We start from the raw sequence: 24661 nt of genomic DNA, 5'->3' as shown, positions 1-24661 counted from the left end.
ACAAATGAATATATTCTCTTACATATTGTTCTTTTTTAAGTTTCTAAATTATGATTTTTGTGATTATTACGAGTATATTTCGGGAGTTATAATAACATTATTTTTATTAAAATGTAATTTATAAGAACACACTACATTACTTGCTATGAATACAAAAAGCGTTCTTCTATTTTAATTTTAAAACAAAAACATTGAATTTTATATAATTCGCAAAAATGTTATAAAAACATTGTACATACTCGTAATATATAATTTTTAAATCTTGTCAAGGTAAGACAAATTACTGAATTCAGACTGGCAATAAATTTCTAAATTTTTACTTAAGAACCGCACAACCGTGCAGAGAATTGAATTTAAAATTTGTAATTTTTATAGCGTTTTTGTGAAATTTTGTTCAACCTTCTATAAATAAATAATTTAAAAATGTGAAGTTAGGTGAAGCTATAATGAGTTTTTTATAAAAAATACACTTTTTACTTTAATTTTCACTTTCAATTAAAAATAATTTGAAAATTAAATCAACTTAGAATTTTCCATCTAAAATTTGATTTACTTTCAAAAGAAAAAAAATCAGAAGGAAGAGCAAAAAATTATAAATTATTTTTTATAAGCCATAATTTTAAAATTTTAATTATCAAATAAATTTATATATGTACATAATTTATGTGCAAAGAGCTTAGAGAAAAAAAAAAAAATAATAATTTTGCAATATTCGATTTCTTAAAAGAAGAATGTCCTCCCGAAGAGATTCAGATCGATTGGCAAAGATTTTTACACTATCAAAGAGAATTCAACAAACAACTGAAAAACAATATGCTCAAGTGAAAAAGGTTGTTGAGAAGGATACAGAATTAATTCATGCAGCTAAAGAATTACGTGAAAAGAGATTAACTACAATTAGTTCAGCGAATTATCGTTATATTTTAGATCAAATTGCTATTATTTTTGGCCTTGAAACTGATGAAGTAATTACCGGTATTATAGATCACGATATTTACGTTAAATCATTTTTAAAAATATTTGATTCAAATGAAACTTTGGGAATATTTTTCGCCTATGAGATATTTAAAGGTTATCCTTTAGAATCAGGTCGTTTTTCACAAAAAACACGTAATACGGATATAAAACGTTGTATATGTTTTGATACTAAAACCCCAACAAAATTTAATACTTTTGCTTGTGCATATAAACGAAATATAAAACAAGAAATTGATGGTAATAATCAAGTTGATGAAATTGGTTTTATAGATATGACAAATGAAAATTCAACATCATTATTTGTAACTTATAATTTTTTTGTGAACTGTGCCGTGCCTGCTATTAAAGCAAATATCAATTATGGTTTAGCAAATGAATTTCAAAAAATGAAATTCATTCAAAAATTAGATACATATGTACAATTTCTGAATTCATCTAACGATATTGTTTACAATACGCTCGAATTTGAAGTTGATCAAAATTTATACAAAGGGCATTTGTTGGTTCCACATGAAATAAATGAAACTTCAAAAAAGGTTAGGCTTGTTAGAAAAGTTGAAAAATTTTTTGGTGAATGGATGCAATTAATTGAAATTGTTCAAGTTAAAGGTATCGAATCATAAGTATTGTTCAAATTAAATTTTTTATTTTCATTATTTTTGTTAATTCTCAGGTTGTTGAATACGAATTCTATATTTAAAGTTATATATTATACTAAATCTGAATTAATCCTTATTATACGTGTTATGAAATTTATCGAAAAATTAAAAATATTTAATTTTGCTTATAGAATAAACTATTGAACAAAATGAATAAACATTTAATTTTTGTACTATAGTAGAGACTTTTCAAACACAGTTACTATGAGTATATATATGGAGTATTTTTATACTCCACATTCGTAGTATACATTTACAGGGATTCGTATTCAATATTTATTTCTTTAAAATTGCGATTCTAAATAGATCTTACAAGTAGGTCATGAACTTGAAAGGGATACCCCAGAAAGCGGACCAATGCAATTATATGAATATTGGAGAAAAATGTTAAATCGGTATACATTTATTGTAGAATTTATTTCAACAAAACTTTTTATTAGCCATCATCAATGCTTAATACAATCGCAATCATCTAAACTTTTAAAGGTAAATATAAATTTGATTCTTATAATGGTGTTTGATTATCAAAACTCAAAGTAAAAAAATGAAAATATTTTGATCAAAAGCGAAAACACCAAAGAAACCTTCATTAGTCATTTAATAATAGTTCGATTTGGAAATGGCTAATGGACCCACATTATTATTTAGCATAAATCAAGAAAATTTTAGTCACGGCACTCTTAATTAGCTTTGTTTTTGGATACATACATACGAGTATTTTTGTGTTATAATACATTTTTTATTTCTCGAAGTGAAAAATGTATAATATCATAAATATTGTATAAATCGTCCGGATGTGTTTGCGGCGGTGAACTTTTTGATTAATGCCTTTAACTATTTTTATTATGGCTTTATTCGGTTTTTGTTTTACATGCACATGATGTTAAGGTATGTAGCCAATATAACAAATTTATAAAAATGAATACCAAAATCAATGCAACAGGGGCTTAGCACTTGATGAGCCGCTAAACAAATAAAATTGGCTTAATTAAATATAAAAGGGGTATATTCAAAGTTCGTTTTAAATTGCCATGACGAAAATATTTAATAATAATTTTTAGTTAAATACCAGTTGCCGTCTATCAATAATTATTTTAGAAATAATTAAGATATCATAAATTTTAAGAAAGTCGTTACGTTTACAGAAGGTCAGAAAGAAATTGTGTGTTTGTATATTTTGTTTTCAATATAAATGTTTATTAGGTTTTTTAGTCAAATTCAATTTTATTTTCATTTTTAATGAATAATCGCACTTAAAATTTAATTAATAGTTTAGTTAATAACTCTGATTTTTTGAATACTTACATATACAATTCAGTTTCGTAGGAAACTTATGTCTAGGCAAAATTAAAGAAGTTTATTTTAGCAATCTATATACAGAAGCTTCATATAATTTTTTCTTTATAATTTACAAACATAGAACACTATGTTTTCAAGTGGTTCCACGGATTTTTGTAATTTCATTAAAGAAAGTTTCACATAAACAATCATATTTCAAGTTGTAAAATTTGAAAATATTGTTTTATCTAATATTATGAAGATTAAAACGCAAATTCAATGTACAAAATAATATGCAAAATATTCTTTTTAGGGCCATTTTGAGAAAGCTGTGTTTAAAACGTATATTCAAAAGCTGATATTTTTTTCTTTAATTTCAATGAATTGTTAATAAAATCGGAAACTGTAATTTTATTTTACTTTAAACCAAAATTGTGTATTAAGTTACACTCGGTATGAGCAAAACTACTCTCTTGAGATAAGGAATTAAATAAATATAAAATATAAATATATGTTTAAACGTGTAGAAACTCGTAGAAATTAAAAAGCATTAGGATTTATAATTTTAATTTTAATTTTAACTTGAAGGAATAAGTATGTATTTAGCTAGTAAAGAAAATTTCAAATCAAATAAATTTGACGTCTTAATTTAAAATAAGTGAAGCGTCGATTAAAAATTATTCAATTAAAACTTTATATTAAAACTCTAATATTATTGTTTTCTAATGTGTAACGAATGGGAGACTAATTTTTTGTTTTTATAGAAATGGAATCAATTAGATAATAGCTTGACAGTTTTGTTAAATGAAGCTAGAGATAATGTTCATTATATAAAAACATTGCAAAAATTTTGGGAACCTTTATATAGGTAAATTTCTTTTTAACATTAAGTTTTCACGAAAATATTGTTATAAATTTCCATTTAGAAATAATTTGCATGAAATTAATAAATGTCTTTCTGGTTTGCTAATGGCTATTAGAAATGTTTCAAAAACTTCATTTTATTTTAATAAATGTAGTAATATTACAAGTTTATTTGTTAAAATAACAAATCAATTAACAATTGCTTGTAATAAATTTTTAACTAACGATAGCAAAAATAATATTTGGGACATGCCGGCAGATAAATTAACAAAAAATATCGATTTATGTGAACAATTGTTACAATATTATGAAAAATTATTTTATGAAACAGCTAATGACATGAAATTTAATGAAGAAAAACCTTGGGAAGTATCTCCAACTTATATATTCACGTACTTGGAAAAATTATTGAAAAGATTAAAAAAGGTATATTTTGCTTGTTTGCTGTAATACTGCCATATCTCAATTACTACATTTTTTACTATATTTGAGAAAACCGAATTTTAAACTTTTGGAGATAATACGCTTTTCTCCTTACGAGTATTTTATATATATTTATTGTGAGCGACAATTTCCAAACTAGAGAAGTGGCATTTTCGCAAAAAAAAAAATTGTTTAAATGGCTGGTTTCGGTCTAATTAACTAAGAAATAATATTTCTTGAGCTATGTCATCGTTGCGGCAAATGAGCCATTTTATTTGTTTATTTTGTTGAAAAGCAGTACCATCTTTTATCAAAGATTCTATGACTTAAGATTTAAAAGCGTTATAATCGATGATAATTTAAATTTCTTTTGTTCCCTAAAAGAAAAAAGTTAAATTAATTAAATCCTATATGTTTTAATGTAATTAAAGGACATTAATCGTTTTGTTAACGATTTAACGATTAAACTTTCAGTTAACGAAATATTTATTGAGTAGCTTTTGTTTTATATTATGTACTAAAAACATAAAATGCAAAAAAGCTCAGTTCTAAAATTGAATTTTTTTCAATATTAATTTAGTATTTTGTCAATCATACTGTTTATTACAGCTAATTTTATGTGTCACCGATTACTAAAAATTTGTTTTTTTAGTAAAAAATTATATGAGTTTTTATATTTAGATAAGAGCTGTAATACAAACTGAACTTCAATTTAAATATTTGGAACGGATAAAAATTGCTGGTACAGAATCGTTTGCTGATCAAATAAAATCTTTAAGAACTAAAATAATCATGGAAAATGAAGATGTTTTAAATTATCGAGACAATCATTTCGATAAAGATTTTGAAATATTTATTAAAAATGTTGATCATGTTGAAGATAAATTAAGAGAATTTCTGAAGATTACTATACAGCCAATTCAAAATGTTGAATCTAAGTTATTAATATTGAAAAGATTCAAAAGGTTGCATTTAGACAGTTTATGCTTAGATCGACGTTATTTAGAAATTTCAGTTGAATTAGAAAAGGAAATAATGATTTTAAAGGATATGTAAATTTTAAGTTTAATATAATTTTGGTTTTTAGAATTTTTTAATCGTTTTGTGTCCACGATATGTAATTCAAATATAGGATTATGTGAAGGAACTAACAAATATTTTATTTTAGTTATAATGAGGACCGAAAAAATCCGCCAATACCACGTAATTCACCACCAATAATGGGACGAATAATGTGGATAAGAATGCTCATTAAGAAAATTGTCAAATTAATGGATGCGATCAATCAAAGACCATGTGTTATAAATCATGCAAAGTGTCAAAGAACAATACATTTTTATAATTATATGATGACTCTTTTATACCATTACGAAATAACACATCGTAAGACTTTCTATGATTTTTCTCAAGAAGTTCAAAATCTAATACATGTTCCAGTTTTAACAAAAAAGAAAATTCAAGCTATTTACAATGTTAATTTGCATAATAAAGTTTTTGAATTGGCAAGAGAAACAGAATGTGCATGGAAATTAAAATTAGGTTTTAAAATTATTTTATTAAAATATTAAAATTATGAACCTATAATCATAATTCTTAGTTATAAATTTTTAATTTTTTGCATTTTCCTTTGCATTAATCGTAGATGTGCCAAAAGTTGCTTTTGTAATAACATTCTGCAAGGAAAAAATATTTGGACCTCATTATAGATTATTATCTCTCATAAAAAAATATACGAATTTTCGAAATTCAATTTCTTCCACATTCATTAATATAATGAGATTCCAATTGAAAGAGAGTGAAATTGCATTCAAACCTGGTTTGTTTGATATAACGTGGACATCAGAAAAATTAGAAGATTTTATTTGTACTGCCGAAGAAGTAAGCTTAATTTTTAAATAAAATTTTATTTTTAATATTTAAAAACGAAAAAAACAAATGTTTAGGTTTATAAACGTATATCAAATTTTTATGAAAACGTTATATCAATTCAAAATGTACGGATTTTAAAAGAATTAAACTATATTTCAAGAGAAAATCTCGTATATATTCCAGATGAACCGATTTCAGCTAAAATGTACTTATTTGAAAGCAATAAGCTTCGGCAAAAAGTTGGTAAGAATATTGCATATAAAATTGTGTAGATGATTTTTAATAAAAGGTGTTAAACGAAAATAACTTAAATTTTTTTCAAGAACGTGAAATAGAAAAAAAATCTATCCTAATTGAAAGAGCAGTCATTGACATAAATAATATGTTTGTTGATTTATTAGATGTTCCACCATTTGATTACAAAGGTAGAAGAGTATTTGCTTTACCTTTAGATCAAATAACAGCTATGAATTGGAAAATTGAAGGAGAAATGCCAGTTAATAAATATGATTGGATACAATTTGATAAAATAAATCGACCAGTATTTTTCCCAACTGAAGAAAACCGTCTCACGATGTGCTCAAAATCATTTGAAACAATACGCTATGAATATGCAACATTAAGAAATGATTGTATGGATATATTTGCTTATAATAATTCAAAAATGATAACAGCATTAGTCCAATGCTCAAAAAAGTCTTTAGAATTAATTAAAAATTCTATTTTAAAGTATGTTTTCCTCTTGAACGTATATTTTTAAGTTAATTCTCTAATAATGTTCAAAACACATTTTAGGTTTGATTGGAAGCAAGATACAAAATTATTAAGACCGATTTTTTTTTCTGAAATGGATATTAAAGAGGAAAGCGGTTGCTTTATAATGCCAGACATAAGAGTAATGCAAGAATATTTTAAACAAGCAGTGGCAAATTGTATTGAAGTGCATTATTTTGTTACAACATGGGGAAAACAAGCCAAAAATTATGAACGGAAAATGAGAAAAGTCACTCCAGGTACATTTTACAATTCTCATTGAAATATAAAATTTTATGTAGACTAGTAAGGCCTCAATTAGAATACAAAGGAGCTTCTTCAAAATAAATTGTTAATAAACAGTTATTAAATATTAATACAGTAAAGAATCAAATTTTAAACCAAAAAAGTTTTTTTCTTAACTAAAATAAGTAAATAATTTTTGCTGATAGATTTATAAATTTTTATTTTGTTAGTTTTTTATTACATATTTTGAAAATATTAAGCTCATTTTTCAAGGTTTAACATGAATTTTACATATCTAAAATTATATTAGGTACTTGTTTCCTTCTGACGTAAAAACGTTCAAAAAATTAGTAAATTGTGGTTACAATGTTAGTGAACTTTGCGATATTTAAGACCCAATTAAATTGAGAATGCTATTTGATCAAAAAAAACCTAACTCGATCATTGGTGCAGTGCTTTAACCGAAGGGTCTGGGGTTCAAACCCCGGCCAGGTCACTATAAAAATTATATTCAACATCACATAACTTAATATTCATAATATTCGATATTAAAAAAACTAAGAAAAATAAACAGTAAGTAATAACTATGACGCTATGAAACTAGGGCATGTATCATGCACTAGCCCTATGCTCCTCCTAGGAGTGAAAAAAGTGAAAAAAAATTTGATATAAAGACATTAATTCAATTAATAACATGTTACGTACGTAAATCATTCGCAAAAAAGCTCTACTTACTTGAAAGTTACACGAACCGCCCTCATTTTTTTCTGCTAAACCTTCAATTTTTAACTAAAACTAAACATTAACTTAATTTTATTTTTAAAATTTATTTTATATTATTAAAATTTTTACATTTTCTACAGATGAAAATCGCCATGAAAAGAATTATTACAAATCTGTAGAAGAACATAAGGATGTGAGAAGAGCAACTCATAATGTTGACAATGGAATTTTAATGTTCCAATCTGATATTGATGAGCTCTTAACAGTTAATAATTAAAAAAATTTTTAAAAATTTTTTTTGAAACTTTATTAAATATTGTTTACCTTTTTTTCGTTGTTTTTTCCAAAAGAATGTTTTTGAAAAGCATAAGTTCTTGTGGGATACCAAACGAGATGAAATAATTTTCAATTTTGTTGAAGAGGATCCATTACTCGTTACAATTCGTGATAAATTTGTAGAATATGAACGAATTTCTGAGGAAATAAGAAATTCTAATACAGCAGATTATATTGGACCAATAGAAATTCGTAAAGGTACATAATTTTATTGTTCCAAATTTTGAAATTTTAAAATGCTTGTGATAATTGTATCTATGATTTAATTTAGTTTTTTTCTATCCGAAATTCTGCTATCATCTGTATGACATCTATGGTCTATTATACTATAGATGGCGTGGTTATATTCCGAATCTCACTATTATATAATAACTTACTATGTATATTATGATCGACATCTATGGTTATATTGCGAAACTCACTCTAACTAAGCGGTTCGAATTTCATAAATATAGTAATAAGGTTACTTACCATTCTAAGAAATGAGTAGGAGGTGTACAAGTCCTTGTGTTCGTAGTTTTGTTCGTATATCTTTCATCTATCTAACATTTTTAGACAAAGTTATAAAATTTTGCTGGGAACAATCAAAGAAGTGGAAGAAAATACTTGGAAAATTTTTAAGTAGCAAATACAAAAGGAAACTGGAAAATATGATTGAATTTATTAAAGAAGTTGACATTATCTTAGTGAAAGACATAAAAGATTTAGATGATGTTAGATTAGTAATGCGTTATCTAGAAAGGGTTGAAGACGTTTATTTACAGTGAGTTAGATTGAGTTATCATTTTTATCACAAAATATAAAAATTGTTAAATATTTTTTTTCAGAATGGAATTTGAACTTAATCTTATAGTTGATGTTTATGATTTGTTCACACAATTCCAAATAAATATTGGACAGGATGATTATGATAAAGTTGATAGCTTAAGAATCAGATACAATTTAATGTTGGAGCATGTAAGATCATATACATATATTTGATAAATAATTTTAGAACTAAATAATCAAAATCTTTAAAAAAACTTTTTAATTATTTCACTTTTTTGCAAATTTGTTAGACAAAGTCAGTTTCAAGTAGAGTTGCTGAAATGAGCAGTATATTACAAGTTGAATTGGAAACTGGTATTGCAACGTTTGCAGCTGAACTGAATCAATTCAATGAGGATTATGAAAATAAAGGACCTATGATTCCTGGATTAACAGCAAAAGAGGCTAGTGACAGAACATTTAGTTTTCAAGCCCGATTTGATGATTTATATAGAAAATTTGAGATGTACGCTAGCGGAGAAAAATTATTTGGTTTGCCAGAATCTTCATACCCAGTACTAGAAATTAAGAAACGGGAATTTAATTATTTAACAAAATTATACTCATTATATTTGAGTGTGCTCAAAACCATTGACGATTATTATGAAATGCGATGGACAGCTGTAGATATTGAAGCCATGACAACTGAATTAGCTGATTTTCAATTAAGGTATCTATGCATTAATATAGACACTCACAAGTAGTTGTATATCAATTTCAATTTGTAATGTAAACGATATTTGATTGTCATTAAATTTCTTTTTCATTTGATTAAAATTTTAGATGCCGAAAATTGCCGAGAGCTATGCAGAGTTGGCCTGCTTATATAGATCTTAAAAAAAAAGTTGATGATTTTACTGAAACGTGCCCACTTTTGGAACGAATGACAGATAAAGCAATGAAACCAAGACATTGGAAACATTTAAATAATATTCTCAAAACAAATTTTAATATTGAAGATCCTAAACTAACACTTGGTAGAATTATGGATGCACCAATATTGGCAAATTCGGAAGACGTTGAAGATATTTGTATAGCAGCTATTAAAGAATTAGATATTGAAGCTAAATTGAAACAAGTAATTGCCAATTGGACAAATGTAAATTTACAATTTGCGCCTTTTAAGCAACGTGGAGATTTGGCACTAAAAGGTGCAGAAACAATGGATATTATTACAGCTATTGAAGATGATCTTATGGCTATGAATTCATTAGCAACAAATCGTTATAATGCACCATTTAAAAAAGAAATCTTACTTTGGGTTTCCAAGTTAGTGAAAACATCTGAAACATTGGAGAAATGGTTAACGGTACAAAGTTTGTGGATGTATTTAGAAGCTGTATTTGTTGGTGGTGATATATCAAGGCAATTACCAATGGAAGCAAAACGTTTTGGAAACATTGACAAAGCCTATGTAAGAATAATGTTGCGTGCTAGAGAAACGTCGAACGTTATAGAATATTGCACAACCGATGAAGCTTTAGAAAATATTCTTTCTTATCTTCTTGAACAATTGGAATCGTGTCAAAAGTCTTTGACTGGTAACATGATGTTTACGTGTTAAAAATTGCGCAAATTTTAAATGTCCATTTTTTAGGTTATTTAGAAACAAAAAGGCTTGTGTTCCCAAGGTTTTTCTTTGTTTCAGATCCTGTGTTGTTAGAAATTTTGGGACAAGCTTCTAATCCTAAAACTATTCAATCTCATTTATTAAGTTTGTTTGATGCAATGGCTTATGTAAATATTTAAGTTATTTAAAATACTCCAGAAAATTATACCTATTATTGCAGGTAGATTTTCAAGAAAAGAGTAACAATATAATAATAGCGATGAACTCAGCTAATCACGAGAAAGTTTTATTTGAAAATCCAGTTCATTGTACTGGTAATGTTGAAATCTGGATTGGAAAATTACTAAAAGAAATGCAAAATACAATGAAATCTTTATTAGCTGGTGTGGCTCTTCAACTCAATATTGCAGATTTTAATTTTGTTCAGGAATTTCAAGGTTGGTGTGGCCAGGCTGGTTTACTAGGTGTAAATTTATTGTGGACAAAAGATGCCGAAATAGCTTTGAGAAAAACTAAAATTGATAAAACTATAATGAAAAGAACTAATATGAAATTTTTAAATTTATTAAATGCTCTTATTGACCTTACCGTTAAAGATTTATCAAAATTAGATAGAATTAAATTTGAAACTATGGTAACCATACATGTTCATCAGAGGTAAATGTCGTTTTGTTGTTTTTTGCAATTTTGTTGTTTTTTATTACTATTTTGTAATCGCAGTGCAAACAAGTGTATTTGAGCGTTTTCCATTCAATAGATTATATTTAATTTTTTACTTTTTTATGTTATTCGCAAATTTCTTTTATATCAATATTAGGTTTTTTGAGTGCAACTTAAAAAAATTTTCTTTATGATGTTGATTTTGAAATAATCATTTAAAAAAATTTTCACTTCAATTAGAGACATTTTTGATGACTTGGTACGTATGAAAATCAAACTTGTAACAGATTTTGAATGGCAAAAACAGGCACGTTATTATTACTATGAAAATAACGACGATGTGATTGTAGGAATAAGTGATGTTAATTTCATTTATCAAAATGAATACCTTGGTGTTGTTGAACGATTAGCCATCACCCCTTTAACTGATAGGTGCTATATATCTCTAGCACAAGCTATGGGTAAGTTTAGTCAGTTATTTCCAATATATTCAAAAAATAATTAAAATTATACAAGAAAAACCCTTAACGATTTTTTTTTGTTTCAGTAAAAATTCAAATTTAATCATTACAATTGTCTTTTTATTTTAATTCATTATCTGTGTACCTACATTTTATGTTTATTTCCGTTTTTTGTAGTACTAAATATTTAATTAGTAAATATGTGTTTTGAAGGTCTAATTTGAAGCTACACAGTTGTCTATATGCCATACAACTGTGTCTGTATGTATGTATAGGAATAATTGCATGTTTTATTTTGATATTTGTAGTAATAAAGATATAGACTGAAATCAAATTACACATGTATGTATTTTGTTTTTGTTTTTCGAGGTTCTAGATTAAATATCAAACTCCATTTCGTTTTTTATAAAATGGAAAAGTTTTAGTAATTTTTTGTCAAATACTTAGTTCACAATTTTAAATTTAAATATTATGAAATTTTAGGGATGTGTATGGGTGGTGCTCCAGCTGGACCCGCTGGAACCGGCAAAACAGAAACTACAAAAGATATGGGAAAAGCATTAGGAAAATATGTTGTAGTGTTTAATTGTTCAGATCAAATGGATTTTCGTGGTCTTGGTAGGATATATAAAGGTATTGCTCAATCAGGTTCTTGGGGTTGTTTTGATGAATTTAATCGAATTGAATTGCCAGTACTCTCAGTGGCAGCACAACAAATTAAGTAAGTTTAAGGCGATTTTTCTTAAACTACACTCTGAGTAAGTTTCTTGAATGTAATTATTTACCTTTTTCAGTATTGTTTTAACAGCCAAAAAAGAAAAAAAAACAACGTTCTTATTCAGCGATGGGGATTTAGTGAGCTTAAATCCTGAATTCGGTCTTATAATTACTATGAATCCAGGATATGCAGGCCGGCAGGAATTACCCGAAAATCTAAAAATACAATTTCGAACAGTTGCTATGATGGTACCAGATCGGCAAATAATTATGAGAGTTAAATTAGCCAGTTGTGGATTTCGAAATAATGTTATATTAGCACGAAAATTTTATACTCTATATAAATTGTGTGAAGAACAATTGTCTAAACAGGTTCACTACGATTTTGGTTTGAGGAATATTTTGTCTGTGTTAAGAACTTTGGGAGCTCAAAAACGTGCAAATCAAAAAGATACGGAAGAAACTATTGTAATGAGAGTTTTAAGAGATATGAATGTATCAAAATTAATTGACGAGGATGAAGGTTTATTTTTATCACTGATTGATGATATGTTTCCGGGAATAAAATTAACAACAGCAGTGTACAAGGATTTACAAAAGGCAATATCTGCAAATGTTAAGTTATTAAATTATGTAAATTCTCCTTCATGGAATTTAAAAGTAATTCAATTATATGAAACTTCGCTAGTTAGACATGGTCTTATGATGATGGGGCCAACTGGGTCTGGAAAAACCAGTTGTACAAATGTTCTATTAAAAAGTTTTACAGAAATGGGAAAACTTCATAAAGAAATGAGAATGAACCCTAAGGTGACTTAGTTACGTCAGTACATTTGTGCAGTCACGTTTTAATTTTTTTTCAAATAGGCAATAACAGCACCACAAATGTTTGGTCGTTTAGATGCAGCAACAAATGATTGGACCGATGGAATTTTTTCAACTTTATGGAGGCGAACTCATAAAATTAAAACGTCTGAAAATTGTTGGTTGGTTTTGGATGGTCCTGTTGATGCTGTTTGGATTGAAAATTTAAATTCAGTTCTCGATGATAATAAAACATTAACATTAGCTAACGGTGATCGAATTAAAATGGCTGAAAATAGTAAATTACTTTTCGAGCCAGATAATGTTGACAATGCATCTCCAGCTACAGTAAGCCGAATGGGTATGGTATTCTTAAGCTCATCGGTGTTAAGTTGGGATGTGTATGCACAAGGTAAACTTTTAATCTTGAATATTTTTTAAAATTTATTTTGAAATTACGCTTTTTTAGCTTGGATTAATAATCGAGATGATAAAGCTCCAATTTTTCAGAAATACTTTGATAGCCTTTACAATGATACACTTTCTTTTGTACAAAAGAAATTAATTTCAAAAATGAAAATTCTTGATGCGGTTTACATAAGACAAACGCTAGCAATATTAGATGGGCTTTTATTAGAGCAAAGTAGGAATTTATTCAATAACTGTTTAGTTATAATCTATGTTTCAATTTAACTAATATTTTTTTGAAGATAATAATACTGAAAAATTTTTCGAAAGAATATTTTTATTTGCTGTCATGTGGAGCTTGGGAGCTGCACTTGAATTGAATGAAAGGCAGAAACTAGAAAGTTACTTTAATAAACATCCATCCAGATTAAGTAACACTTATTTTAAAATTTTGTTAAACCGCTGCTATTATTTTTAATTTCATTGGTGTAGGATGGCCAAAACTTTCACCCGACACATCCATATTTGAATATTATGTAGATGAGCAAGGTAATTGGCAGCATTGGACAAAAAAAATTGAAGATTATAAATATCCGCAAGATTCAATACCTGAATTTGCCAGTATATTGGTACCAAATGTGGATAATATAAGAACTGCATTTCTAATTGAAACTATTGCTAAACAAGAAAAAGAAGTTCTATTGATTGGTGAACAAGGCACAGCTAAAACCGTTATGATTAAAGGTTTTATGAACAAATATGATCCCGATTCACATTTAATAAAATCATTTAATTTTTCATCTGAGACATCACCTAACATGTACCAAGTAAGTATTATAATATTTTAAAGATTTACAGCGCAAAGTTATTAAATAATTTTTTAATTAAAGAGAATTATTGAATCATATATTGAGAAGAGAGTAGGCTTGTCTTATGGACCACCTGGACAAAGGAAAATGACAGTATTTATAGATGATATTAATATGCCAATGGTAAATGATTGGGGGGATCAAATTACGAACGAGATTGTTAGACAAATGATAGAACAAGGAGGCTTCTATTCGTTGGAACGACCAGGTCTTTTTTTTTAGAATACCTACTATCTAATAGCACCTGGAACTAGTAAAAAAGTATATTCTAAATATTTTAGGTGATTTTATTAATGTGTTAGACATACTGATAGTAGCAGCCATGATTCATCCCGGCGGTGGTCGAAATGATATTCCGAACCGGTTAAAAAGACAATTTTGTATATTTAATTGTACGTTGCCAAGCAATAATTCAATGGACCAAATTTTTAGAAAAATTGGAGAAGGTTATTTTTCAGAAACACGTTTCAATAAAGTAATTGTAAAAGTTATACCGCTGTTGATTCCATTGACAAGAATTTTGTGGCAAAATGTAAAAATGAAAATGTTACCGACACCTGCAAATTTTCACTATGTTTTTAATCTAAGAGATTTATCTCGCATTTGGCAAGGTATGTTATTGATTAAAGGAAACGAATGTACCGAAGTTGACGACTTATTAAAGGTAAAATGGAAATAACTGAATTAAGCTAAGTTTATTCTAGCAAAAATCTGTATTTTTAAGTTGTGGAGACACGAATGTTACAGAGTCATGGCGGATAGATTCACTTCTATTGAAGACTTTCAATGGTTCGAAAAGCAAATTGAAAGAGATGCTAAAGCTAATCTTGGTGATTTATTCGAATATTTCGACAATACCGAAACCTACTTCGTTGATTTCTTAAGAGATCCTCCAGAAGCAGTTGATGAAGAAGAAGAAGTTTGCTTAGAAGCCCCAAAAATTTATGAAGAAATTCCTGGGTATTTTTACAGAATTATGAAAAAACTAAAGGAAGTTATAATTTTGCTTTAATTATTTCTTTAATCAGATATGAAGAGGTGGAGAACAGAGTTAAAATGTTTATGAACCAATTCAATGAAAATATTAGAGGATTTTCTTTAGATCTTGTATTTTTTCATGACTGCTTAAAGCATTTAATGATTGTTTCAAGGATAATAAGGATGCCAAGGTAAAATGTTTAATTAAAGGGGGATTAAATGAAATGGACAACATTACGAGTATAAACTATTTAAAAAACTGAAAATGTTTAAAATTGTTGTTAAGAAGTGAGTTAGTTCAAAGCTTTCAAAATACAAGGTATTAAGAAAATTTCTTAAAATTATTGCTTAATCTTCTGTTCTAAAAAATTCTTCTGTTTATCAAATTAAAGCTCTTAAAAAACTGAGCCCTTAAAGCTCAACAACTACTCAGCAGCTACTTAAAGCTCAGCTAGTTAAAGCTCAACAACTATACTCACGTATTTGTTGTCTTAATTTCATTAATTTTGAAAAATCAAATCCTGTCTTTTGTCTTTAGTTCCCTTTTTCAATTTCAAAAATGTTTTATGAAGTGTTTTAAGTTTTTTAGATAAATTTTTTTCGTAATTAAGCTTTATTATTGTTATGTAGTTATTTTGTATAGGGTACATCGATTTGCCATTAATTTTTACTAAATTTAAAGATTAAAAAAGTATTATAAGATAATATAAGTAACGTATAGGTTATTACAATTTTTCCAGTGTTAAGAATATTAAAGAGAAATTTAGTTTGTTGCTATTTTTTAAAATTCGTTAATTACTTCTTTAAAAATCTTAAGCTCCAACCTTATGACTAAAAAAAATATGAATAGGTAAAAATTATGAAAAATTTTAGTAAATTCCTTGTTTTTGGAAACGACTGAACTTTAACGCATAATTGATATTTTTTTATTGTTGTACTGAACAATTTAAACAATCGTATTTTCACAATTAAACATAATTTAATTGTAAATAGGGGCAATGCTTTGTTAGTTGGAGTAGGTGGTTCTGGAAAACAAAGTATAACAAGATTAGCATCGTTCATTGCTGGATATAAATTTTTTCAAATAACCTTGACCAGAGCGTATAATGCAACTAACTTATGTGAGGATTTAAAATCTTTGTATAGAATTGCTGGAGTGTTAGGCCAGGGTATTACATTCATATTTACTGACAATGAAATTAAGGATGAAGGGTTTTTGGAATACATTAATAATATTTTAAGTTCTGGTGAAATTGCTAACCTTTTTTCAAAAGATGAGTTGGGTATGAAAAACAGTTGCTTCAATAATTAATTTTAACTTCTTATTTATTCTAATTGATATGCCTTTTATTTAAAGATGGAATCACAAACGAATTGACTTTGCCTATGAAAAAAGAATTTCCAAAAAGACCGCCTACTGCAGATAATCTATATGAATATTTCATTTCCAGGTCCCGATTTAATTTACATATAGCATTATGTTTTTCTCCTGTAAGTTTTTTTTTTACAGTTGATAATTTACTGCATTTTGCATAATTCACAAAATTATAATATGTGTTAGGATTCAATTGATTTCGAAAGAAAGTTTTATCTTTATTTTCTAACTCACCTTAAAAAACGAATCTCTAAAATGCAAATATTTCAAATTTATATTTTAGATTGGTGACAAATTACGTGCCAGAACGTTAAAATTTCCGGGATTAGTTTCTGGATGTACAATTGATTGGTTTCAAAAATGGCCTGAAGATGCTCGTATTGCAGTTTCGAATGACTATTTAAAAGATTTTCAGCTAGTGTGCACAGATGAAGTGAAATTTCAAGTAATCAATGAAATGAGTTTCATACATGAATCAGTAACACAAGCATGTGTCAAATATTTTGATCGTTTTCGTAGATCGACTTTTGTAACCCCAAAATCCCTAATATCATTTTTAAAGTCTTATCGTGAAATGTATGATGAAGGGAAGAGTGATATTGAAATGCAATCAACTCGAATGAGTTCTGGTCTGTATAAGCTTGATGAAGCGGCAATATCTGTTGAGAGTTTAAAAATTGATTTAATTGAAATGAACAAAATTATTGAATTGGCGACACTTGATACTAATAAAGTACTAGAAGAAGTCACAAAATCTAGTGAAGCGGCTGAAATAGTAAAAGCAGAAGTATCTCAGAAAAAAAAATCCGCTGAAGAACTGGTCACAATAATATCAGCCGATAAAGCAATTGCTGAAGAAAAGTTAGAAGTTGCAAAACCGGCACTTGAAGAAGCTCAATCAGCCTTGAATGTAATTCGTTTTTCTATTTACATGCAATTTAATTTTCAACTTTTTTCACATAATTTTATTAACATATTATTAATATATATTAAATCTTCTTAGACAATAAAAGCTGCTGATATAGCCACTGTAAGAAAGCTTGGAAAACCTCCATATCTTATTACATTGATTATGGACTGTGTTTGCATATTGTTTAGAAAACCTTTAGATAGAGTTAAACCGGATAAAGAAAAGAAATTTTTAATACCGTCTTGGAAATCTTCGCTGAAGGTAATGTCTGACACAAGGTTTTTACCCAAGATCGTTGAATATGCTACCGATACCATTAATGCAGAAATGATAGATTTGCTAATACCCTATTTTTCATATAGGTAAATCTGAATTTAATAATTTACTTAAATTATTAATTAAATTCTTAAATTTAAAACACAACATTTTAGTTTGTATACATTCGAAGCTGCAAAGATAGCTTGTGGTAATGTTGCAGGCTTATTAAAATGGACAATAGCAATGAAAGACTATTATGGTGTTAATAAAGATGTTCTGCCATTGAAGGCGAATCTAGCAATTCAAGAAGCTAAGTATAACAAGGCTATGTTTGATTTACATGAAGCAGAAGAAGAACTTAAAGCAAAAGAAAAGGAGTTGCATGAGGTACAATGTTTATTGGATGCAGCTATAAAAAAGAAAAATGATGTTATGGCTGAAGCTTCGTTTGTTCAAAATAAAATGAACGCTGCAACAGCTTTAATTGAAGGTTTGGGTGGTGAAAAAATACGATGGACTGAACAAATTGCAACATTCTCAAGTAAAAAAGATCGTCTCGTTGGTGATGTACTCTATCTTACAGCATTCTTATCATACGCCGGGCCATTTAATCAGCAATATCGTGCCGAATTACAACAGGAATGGTTAAATGATTTAATATTAAGAAAAATTCCTATGTCTTCAAATGTAGGTATTATAGAATCCTTGACAGATCAAGCTCAAATAAGTGAATGGACTTTGCAAGGATTACCAAATGACGATTTATCAGTCCAAAATGGAATTATCGCTACAAAATCAGCACGTTTTCCATTATTAATAGACCCGCAAAGTCAAGGTAAAATTTGGATAAAAAATAGAGAGGAGAAAAATAATTTAATTGTAACATCCTTAAATAACAAATACTTCCGTAATCATATCGAAGACGCTGTCTCTCTCGGGATTCCATTATTAATTGAAGACATTAATGAAGATTTAGATCCATGCTTGGACAATGTACTCGATCGAAATTTGATAAAAGTTGGTACGCAATATAAAATAAAAATTGGTGATAAAGAAGTTGATTACAATAAAGATATGAGAATATATATGACAACTACACTCTCAAATCCTCTATTTACACCGGAAATGTTTGCCAGAGCTTCAATTGTTGATTTCACAGTTACATTAAAGGGTCTTGAAGATCAATTGTTAGGTCGAGTTATCTTAATTGAGAGGAAAGAGCTAGAAGATGAAAGAATTTCTTTAGTTGAAACAGTGACGGATAATATGAAGAAGATTAAGCAACTGGAAATTGATTTGTTGCACAAATTATCAACTACTGAAGGTAGTTTACTAGATGATGTTACTGTTATTGAAGTATTAAATAAAAGTAAAACGACTGCAGTTGAAGTTAAAGAAAAACTGGAGGTCGCTAAAGTCACGGAAGTTAAAATTAATAATATAAGAGAAGAATACCGACCAGTAGCGACTCGAGGTAGTCTTTTATATTTCTTAATTTGTCAAATGTCAATGGTGAATTGTATGTATCAAACATCATTAGGCCAATTTTTGGAAAGATTTGATTGGTCTCTTCATAATGCAAAGAAAACTCATGTATTATTAGAACGCATAAACCGTATATTACGGAAGTTGACTTATGAAATTTATCGCTATAAATCAAGATCATTGTATGAACAAGATAAACCATTATATGTTTTATTAATGGCTTTGATTATTGACCAAAACAGTGGTGTAGTGAAATATGATGAATTTCAGAATTTCATAAAAGGTGGAGCTGCATTGAATTTGAATGATTGCCCGCGTAAACCACATAAATGGATAACAGATGAAATGTGGTTGAATTTAGTCCAGCTATCAAATTTACGACAATTTCAAAATATTTTGATTCAAGTTGAAAATAATGAACGAAATTGGCGTATTTGGTTTCAGAAAGAAAATCCTGAAGATGAAGCTATTCCAGATGGTTATAGTAACATTGATCCCTTTAAAAAACTTTTACTTATAAGAGCATTTTGTCAAGATAGAACACTTTCACAAGCAAGAAAATATATAGCACACTCCTTAGGTCCATCTTTCGCTGCTCCAATTATCTTGAATTACGACGAGCTCTATGTCGAAAGCAGAGCTTTTACTCCCATTATCTGTTTTTTATCAATGGGCTCTGATCCATCGAATAATATAGAGCTATTAGCAAAAAAGAATGAAATTAAATGTTATGCCATATCTATGGGACAAGGGCAAGAAATTCATGCTCGAAAATTATTTGAAAACTGTTTTCAAGAAGGTGGTTGGCTTCTATTACAGAACTGTCATTTAGGTTTAGCATATATGAACGAACTTTCCAATTTAATAGTTGAATGTGAAAATAGAAAATTAGATCCGATTGACACTTTTCGAATATGGATAACCACAGAAGTTCATTCAAAATTCCCTATTTCAATGTTACAAATATCATTAAAGTTTACTAATGAACCACCATCCGGTATACGAGCGGGATTGAAGAGAACTTATACAAATTTGTCACAAGATTTTCTAGATGCAAATGAATCACTATTTTATCATCCATTAGTATTTGCAATTTCGTTTTTACATAGTGTTGTACAGGAACGGAGGAAATTCGGACCTTTAGGATGGAATATACCATATGAATTTAATTCTGCTGATTGGTTAGCTAGTTGTTTGTTCATACAAAATCATTTAGAAGATATTGATCCAAAAAAAGGTGTTAGTTGGTCAACTGTCCGTTACATGTTGGGGGAAGTTCAATACGGCGGTAGAGTAACTGATGACTATGATAAATTTTTACTCAATACTTTTAGCAAAGTATGGTTTTCTGATAAATTGTTTGATGAAACGTTCTGCTTCTATAAAGGCTATAATATACTTGTGTTTAAAACACAAGAAGAATATTTGGAAGCGATCGAATCAATGAATCTATCTGACCCACCTCAAGCTTATGGTTTACATTCTAATGCAAATATAACTTATCAAACAAATTACTCAAAAGCTATTCTAAATGCTATCGTTTCAATTCAACCTAGAGGTAAGACAAAAATATTTTTGATACTTTAAAATTTATTTTCAGTAAATGCAAAGAGCGAGGCAACTGTTGTTATTTCTTAGCAATATAAGTACTAATTTTACTTTTGTATTGCATTAATTGTATTACTTTGTATTACTTAATGGCTTGACGTTCTCTCGAAAATGCCACAGGTTGTACAAAGCAAACCTAGAAAAATTTTGTGAGATCATTTTAATCTATTCCTCTTTCTTAAATATTTCGTAAGACGAGAAAGTTTTTAATCTCCAAAAAAATCTCTTCCGATATACAATAAGTGTATAAGAAAAAAAGGATGATCTACTTTGATATTCACAACACATTGCTGTTACACTAAATTACTTTTAACATTACGATGCGACTTGATACTATTTTCTTTAGTAAAACAATTATAGTTTTTCAAATAATTGTATACTTAGATATATCTTTTACAAGATTTGTCATCTGGCACCGAAGAAACAAGAGAGGAGAAAGTTGCTAGATTAACATTGGATATGTTGAATAAGTCACCAGCTCCTTTTGATTTAAATGAAGTGAAAGAACGTTTAAAATTAATGGGTGCTTTAAATTCCTTAAATATTTTCTTGAAACAAGAAATAGATAGAATGCAAAAGGTACAGTTAATAGATTAATAATAAAAAATTTAATAATTTATAGGAGCAAATGTTTTTCTTAAAAGGTTATCGTTTTGGTAAAAAAAATGTTAAAAGATATATTACTTGCACTAGAAGGTACGATTATTATGAGCGAACAATTGCAAGATGCCGTAGATAACATATTTAATGCAAGAGTTCCAATATCTTGGAGAAAAGTTAGTTGGGCGTCGTCTACACTTGGTTTTTGGTTCACAGAAGTAATAAATCGATATACGCAATTTTATAATTGGGCTTTCGTTGTAAATATAATAAATTTAAAAAAAAAAAGGTTTTTACAAATATTCTGAAATCTTAATAATTTAAGGGGCGACCAATAACATTTTGGATGTCTGGATTTTTCAATCCACAGGGCTTTTTAACTGCTATGAAACAAGAAGTGGCACGAGCTCATAAAGGATGGGCTTTAGATCAAATAGCCATGATGAACGAAGTTACTAAACTTTTTGAAGAAGAATACAAAAAACCACCAAAAGAAGGTGTTTATATACATGGAATGTATTTAGATGGTGCTGGTTGGGATATAAGATCAGCAAAACTTGTGGAACAAACAAATAAAGTATTATATGTACTAATGCCGGTTGTCTGGGTTTACGCAACAGATAATTTGGCAGCAGCTATTGACCCTAAAGCGTATAGAGTAAGTAAAAAGTTTAAACTGATAACAACTGATTTAATAACTGACTTAAAATAAAATTATTTAATTTAAGTGTCCAGTTTACAAGAAGCTTTCTAGAACTGATTTAAATTACATAGCGCCATTATTGCTGTTAACAAATAAAGAACCAGAGCATTGGACGTTAAGAGGGGTTGCGCTACTATGCGACACAAAATAATTTCGAAATCATATTATAATAAAACATTAACTTGTCAATATTTCTGTTTAACTATAAACTGTTTAATAATAATTAAAAATTTAATTTTATCTATTCTTCTTTTTAATAAAAATAAAAGAAATGATCAATGAGAGAAGAGTGATATAAAAAAAACATTTTTCTACAATATTGTTAAAATCGTATCGAGGAATGCAGCTGAAAAGTTGTCCCAGATAATGGTTTCATTCTGTGTGACGCCATAGTCCAAGACAAAAAACTTTTATTCAACCACCTTTGGTCAAAATATTTTTGAAGAATGAAAAGTAACTTCAAAAATGAAATTTTAAAATATTATATTTCTTAAACATGGTCAGTCGAAGGCAAAGTGATCAATATTGACTAAAATTTGAAGATGAAAATTATTGCATATATTTTGGAAGAGTATTAAATGACGTTCTTAAAAAGCGTTGCATTTAGGAATGTTTGAATATCATTACTATTATAATCATTTTAGATATTCAAATGCAAACCTAACATTTTAAATAACTCAAATATTACAAAGATATGTACAAATATTACAAAGATATAAATACGACATTTTTCATAAAGTTCCATATTTTTGTTTTTAAATAATTTTAATGAGGCTAGTTCCAAAATTAAACCGGTTTTCCAGGAAATTTAAATTAATCTTAATTTTGAAGAAAACAGATGTAGAGGATAATTTTTTTGTCTAATTAAATTAAATATTTCTGCGTGAAAAATTATCTATGTATATCAACTAAAAAGTTGCATACTAAAGAATATTTTTTGGACTGACTTCATTATGTTATTATAAGGGACATTTGTATACAAACTGTTGAATTGTTCTATTTGGCTTAAAAGGATATAAAAATTTCAAATTTAATAAATATCATAAAACAGCCGTCGCCAAAGTGCGGTCCAATCAACTTCAAAATACGGTCCATCATTCTGCTAGCAAGAAAAAAATTTGTTCTGTTGCGACTATTAAAATTTTTCGGAAAAATTTTAAGAACTCAATCACAGATAAAATTAATATGTATGTATTTAGGCACATAAAACTCAATACAAATTTATTATTTGTAAAAACAAAACGATCAGCTTAAATTGTCATTTCTTCATGTAATTAATGTAATTTATTACATTAATTCAAGTGGCTCATACTCATAGCCTCAGAGTACATATTTACCCACAACCCACAAAAGTTGTCATAAAACATAAAAAATTGGAGTTGCCACTGCTCTATGAATATCAGACTTTTATTATATTTTATCGTAATTCCAAAAAAAAAGAAGCAAAAAATCGAACAAAATTACGATCCCATTAATTACATACTAAAATAAAGCGATAGAATTAATTATTTTTGATTGCAAGGTCTTTTGTTTTTCTATGCTATATTTCGATGCTATATTTGAACATACATTCATATACGTTTTCGTTTCACCTGTTCCTTACCGGTTCTTTAGCAAAAAATACTCAAAAAATACGTTTATGTGCATATTAATATATAGTACAACATGACATTATTATGTCTCTTATTTTAGCTGTATATATCAAAAAAGTAAAGCTTTATATTTGTTTTTTAAAAAAAAACATGTTACATATAAGTGGGTATAAGTATACGTTAACGAGGTCACTAGTATTTTGTAATTACAGACTGAGAAAAGTGAGAGTAAATTTATACTATGAGTGTGTGTTATCCATATGGTCAAATTATTAAAAAATCTCTTTTATTTTTTTAAGTTTTCCATTATCTTTTTGTTATTGTATGAAATACTTAAGATGTACATATGTATGCATATGCAGGTATATAAATTTAAATACGATTGCTAACAGTAAAACCTGTAAAAATAGACAAGAACCAATAATAATAACAAATAGCCTAAAAAAGCAAAAAGTAAATTTAAATTTCTTATAATAAACGCTATAAACATGAGTTATCAGTTATAACAGAGACTAGTTACAGAACGACGCGGGTTTTAGCTTCGGTGCATCATTCAAAAAAGGTTTCCATTCATATATACTTTTCTTCCCCTAAAATCAATACTTTTTTATGCAAAATATAGCTTTTATATATGTTAATTCATAGCTATTGGAAAAATAAAAACAGCATTAATCCAGTTTTGTAAATAATTTTTTTGTTTAAGATATTTGGAAATATTACTCGCTCA

At 27.8% G+C, this 24661-nt stretch overlaps 1 protein-coding gene across 1 annotated transcript; it reads left to right on the top strand.

Moving 5' to 3' along the window:
• Positions 1-731: 731 nt before the first annotated feature.
• Positions 732-22501, top strand: LOC129615123 (dynein axonemal heavy chain 8). The gene is made up of 39 exons (XM_055530200.1): positions 732-1341; positions 1387-1587; positions 1957-2123; positions 3680-3783; positions 3842-4205; positions 4884-5254; positions 5371-5741; positions 5845-6080; positions 6146-6314; positions 6395-6800; positions 6867-7084; positions 7934-8058; positions 8144-8327; positions 8685-8892; positions 8957-9086; positions 9188-9606; positions 9720-10477; positions 10534-10673; positions 10727-11163; positions 11407-11627; positions 12111-12348; positions 12422-13154; positions 13212-13560; positions 13618-13791; positions 13859-13987; positions 14049-14383; positions 14447-14633; positions 14707-15089; positions 15150-15385; positions 15454-15594; positions 16397-16686; positions 16761-16894; positions 17062-17688; positions 17782-18050; positions 18120-20989; positions 21440-21618; positions 21684-21899; positions 21965-22297; positions 22368-22501. The coding sequence occupies exons 1-39, from the start codon at positions 732-734 to the stop codon at positions 22491-22493; spliced, it is 13788 nt and encodes a 4595-aa protein (XP_055386175.1). The 3' UTR covers positions 22494-22501.
• Positions 22502-24661: the final 2160 nt, after the last annotated feature.

The sequence above is a fragment of the Condylostylus longicornis genome, unplaced genomic scaffold (assembly GCF_029603195.1).
Source record: "Condylostylus longicornis isolate FDR11 unplaced genomic scaffold, ASM2960319v2 ptg000135l, whole genome shotgun sequence".
NCBI lineage: Eukaryota > Metazoa > Arthropoda > Insecta > Diptera > Dolichopodidae > Condylostylus > Condylostylus longicornis.
This window is presented reverse-complemented; position numbering and strand designations above follow the sequence as displayed.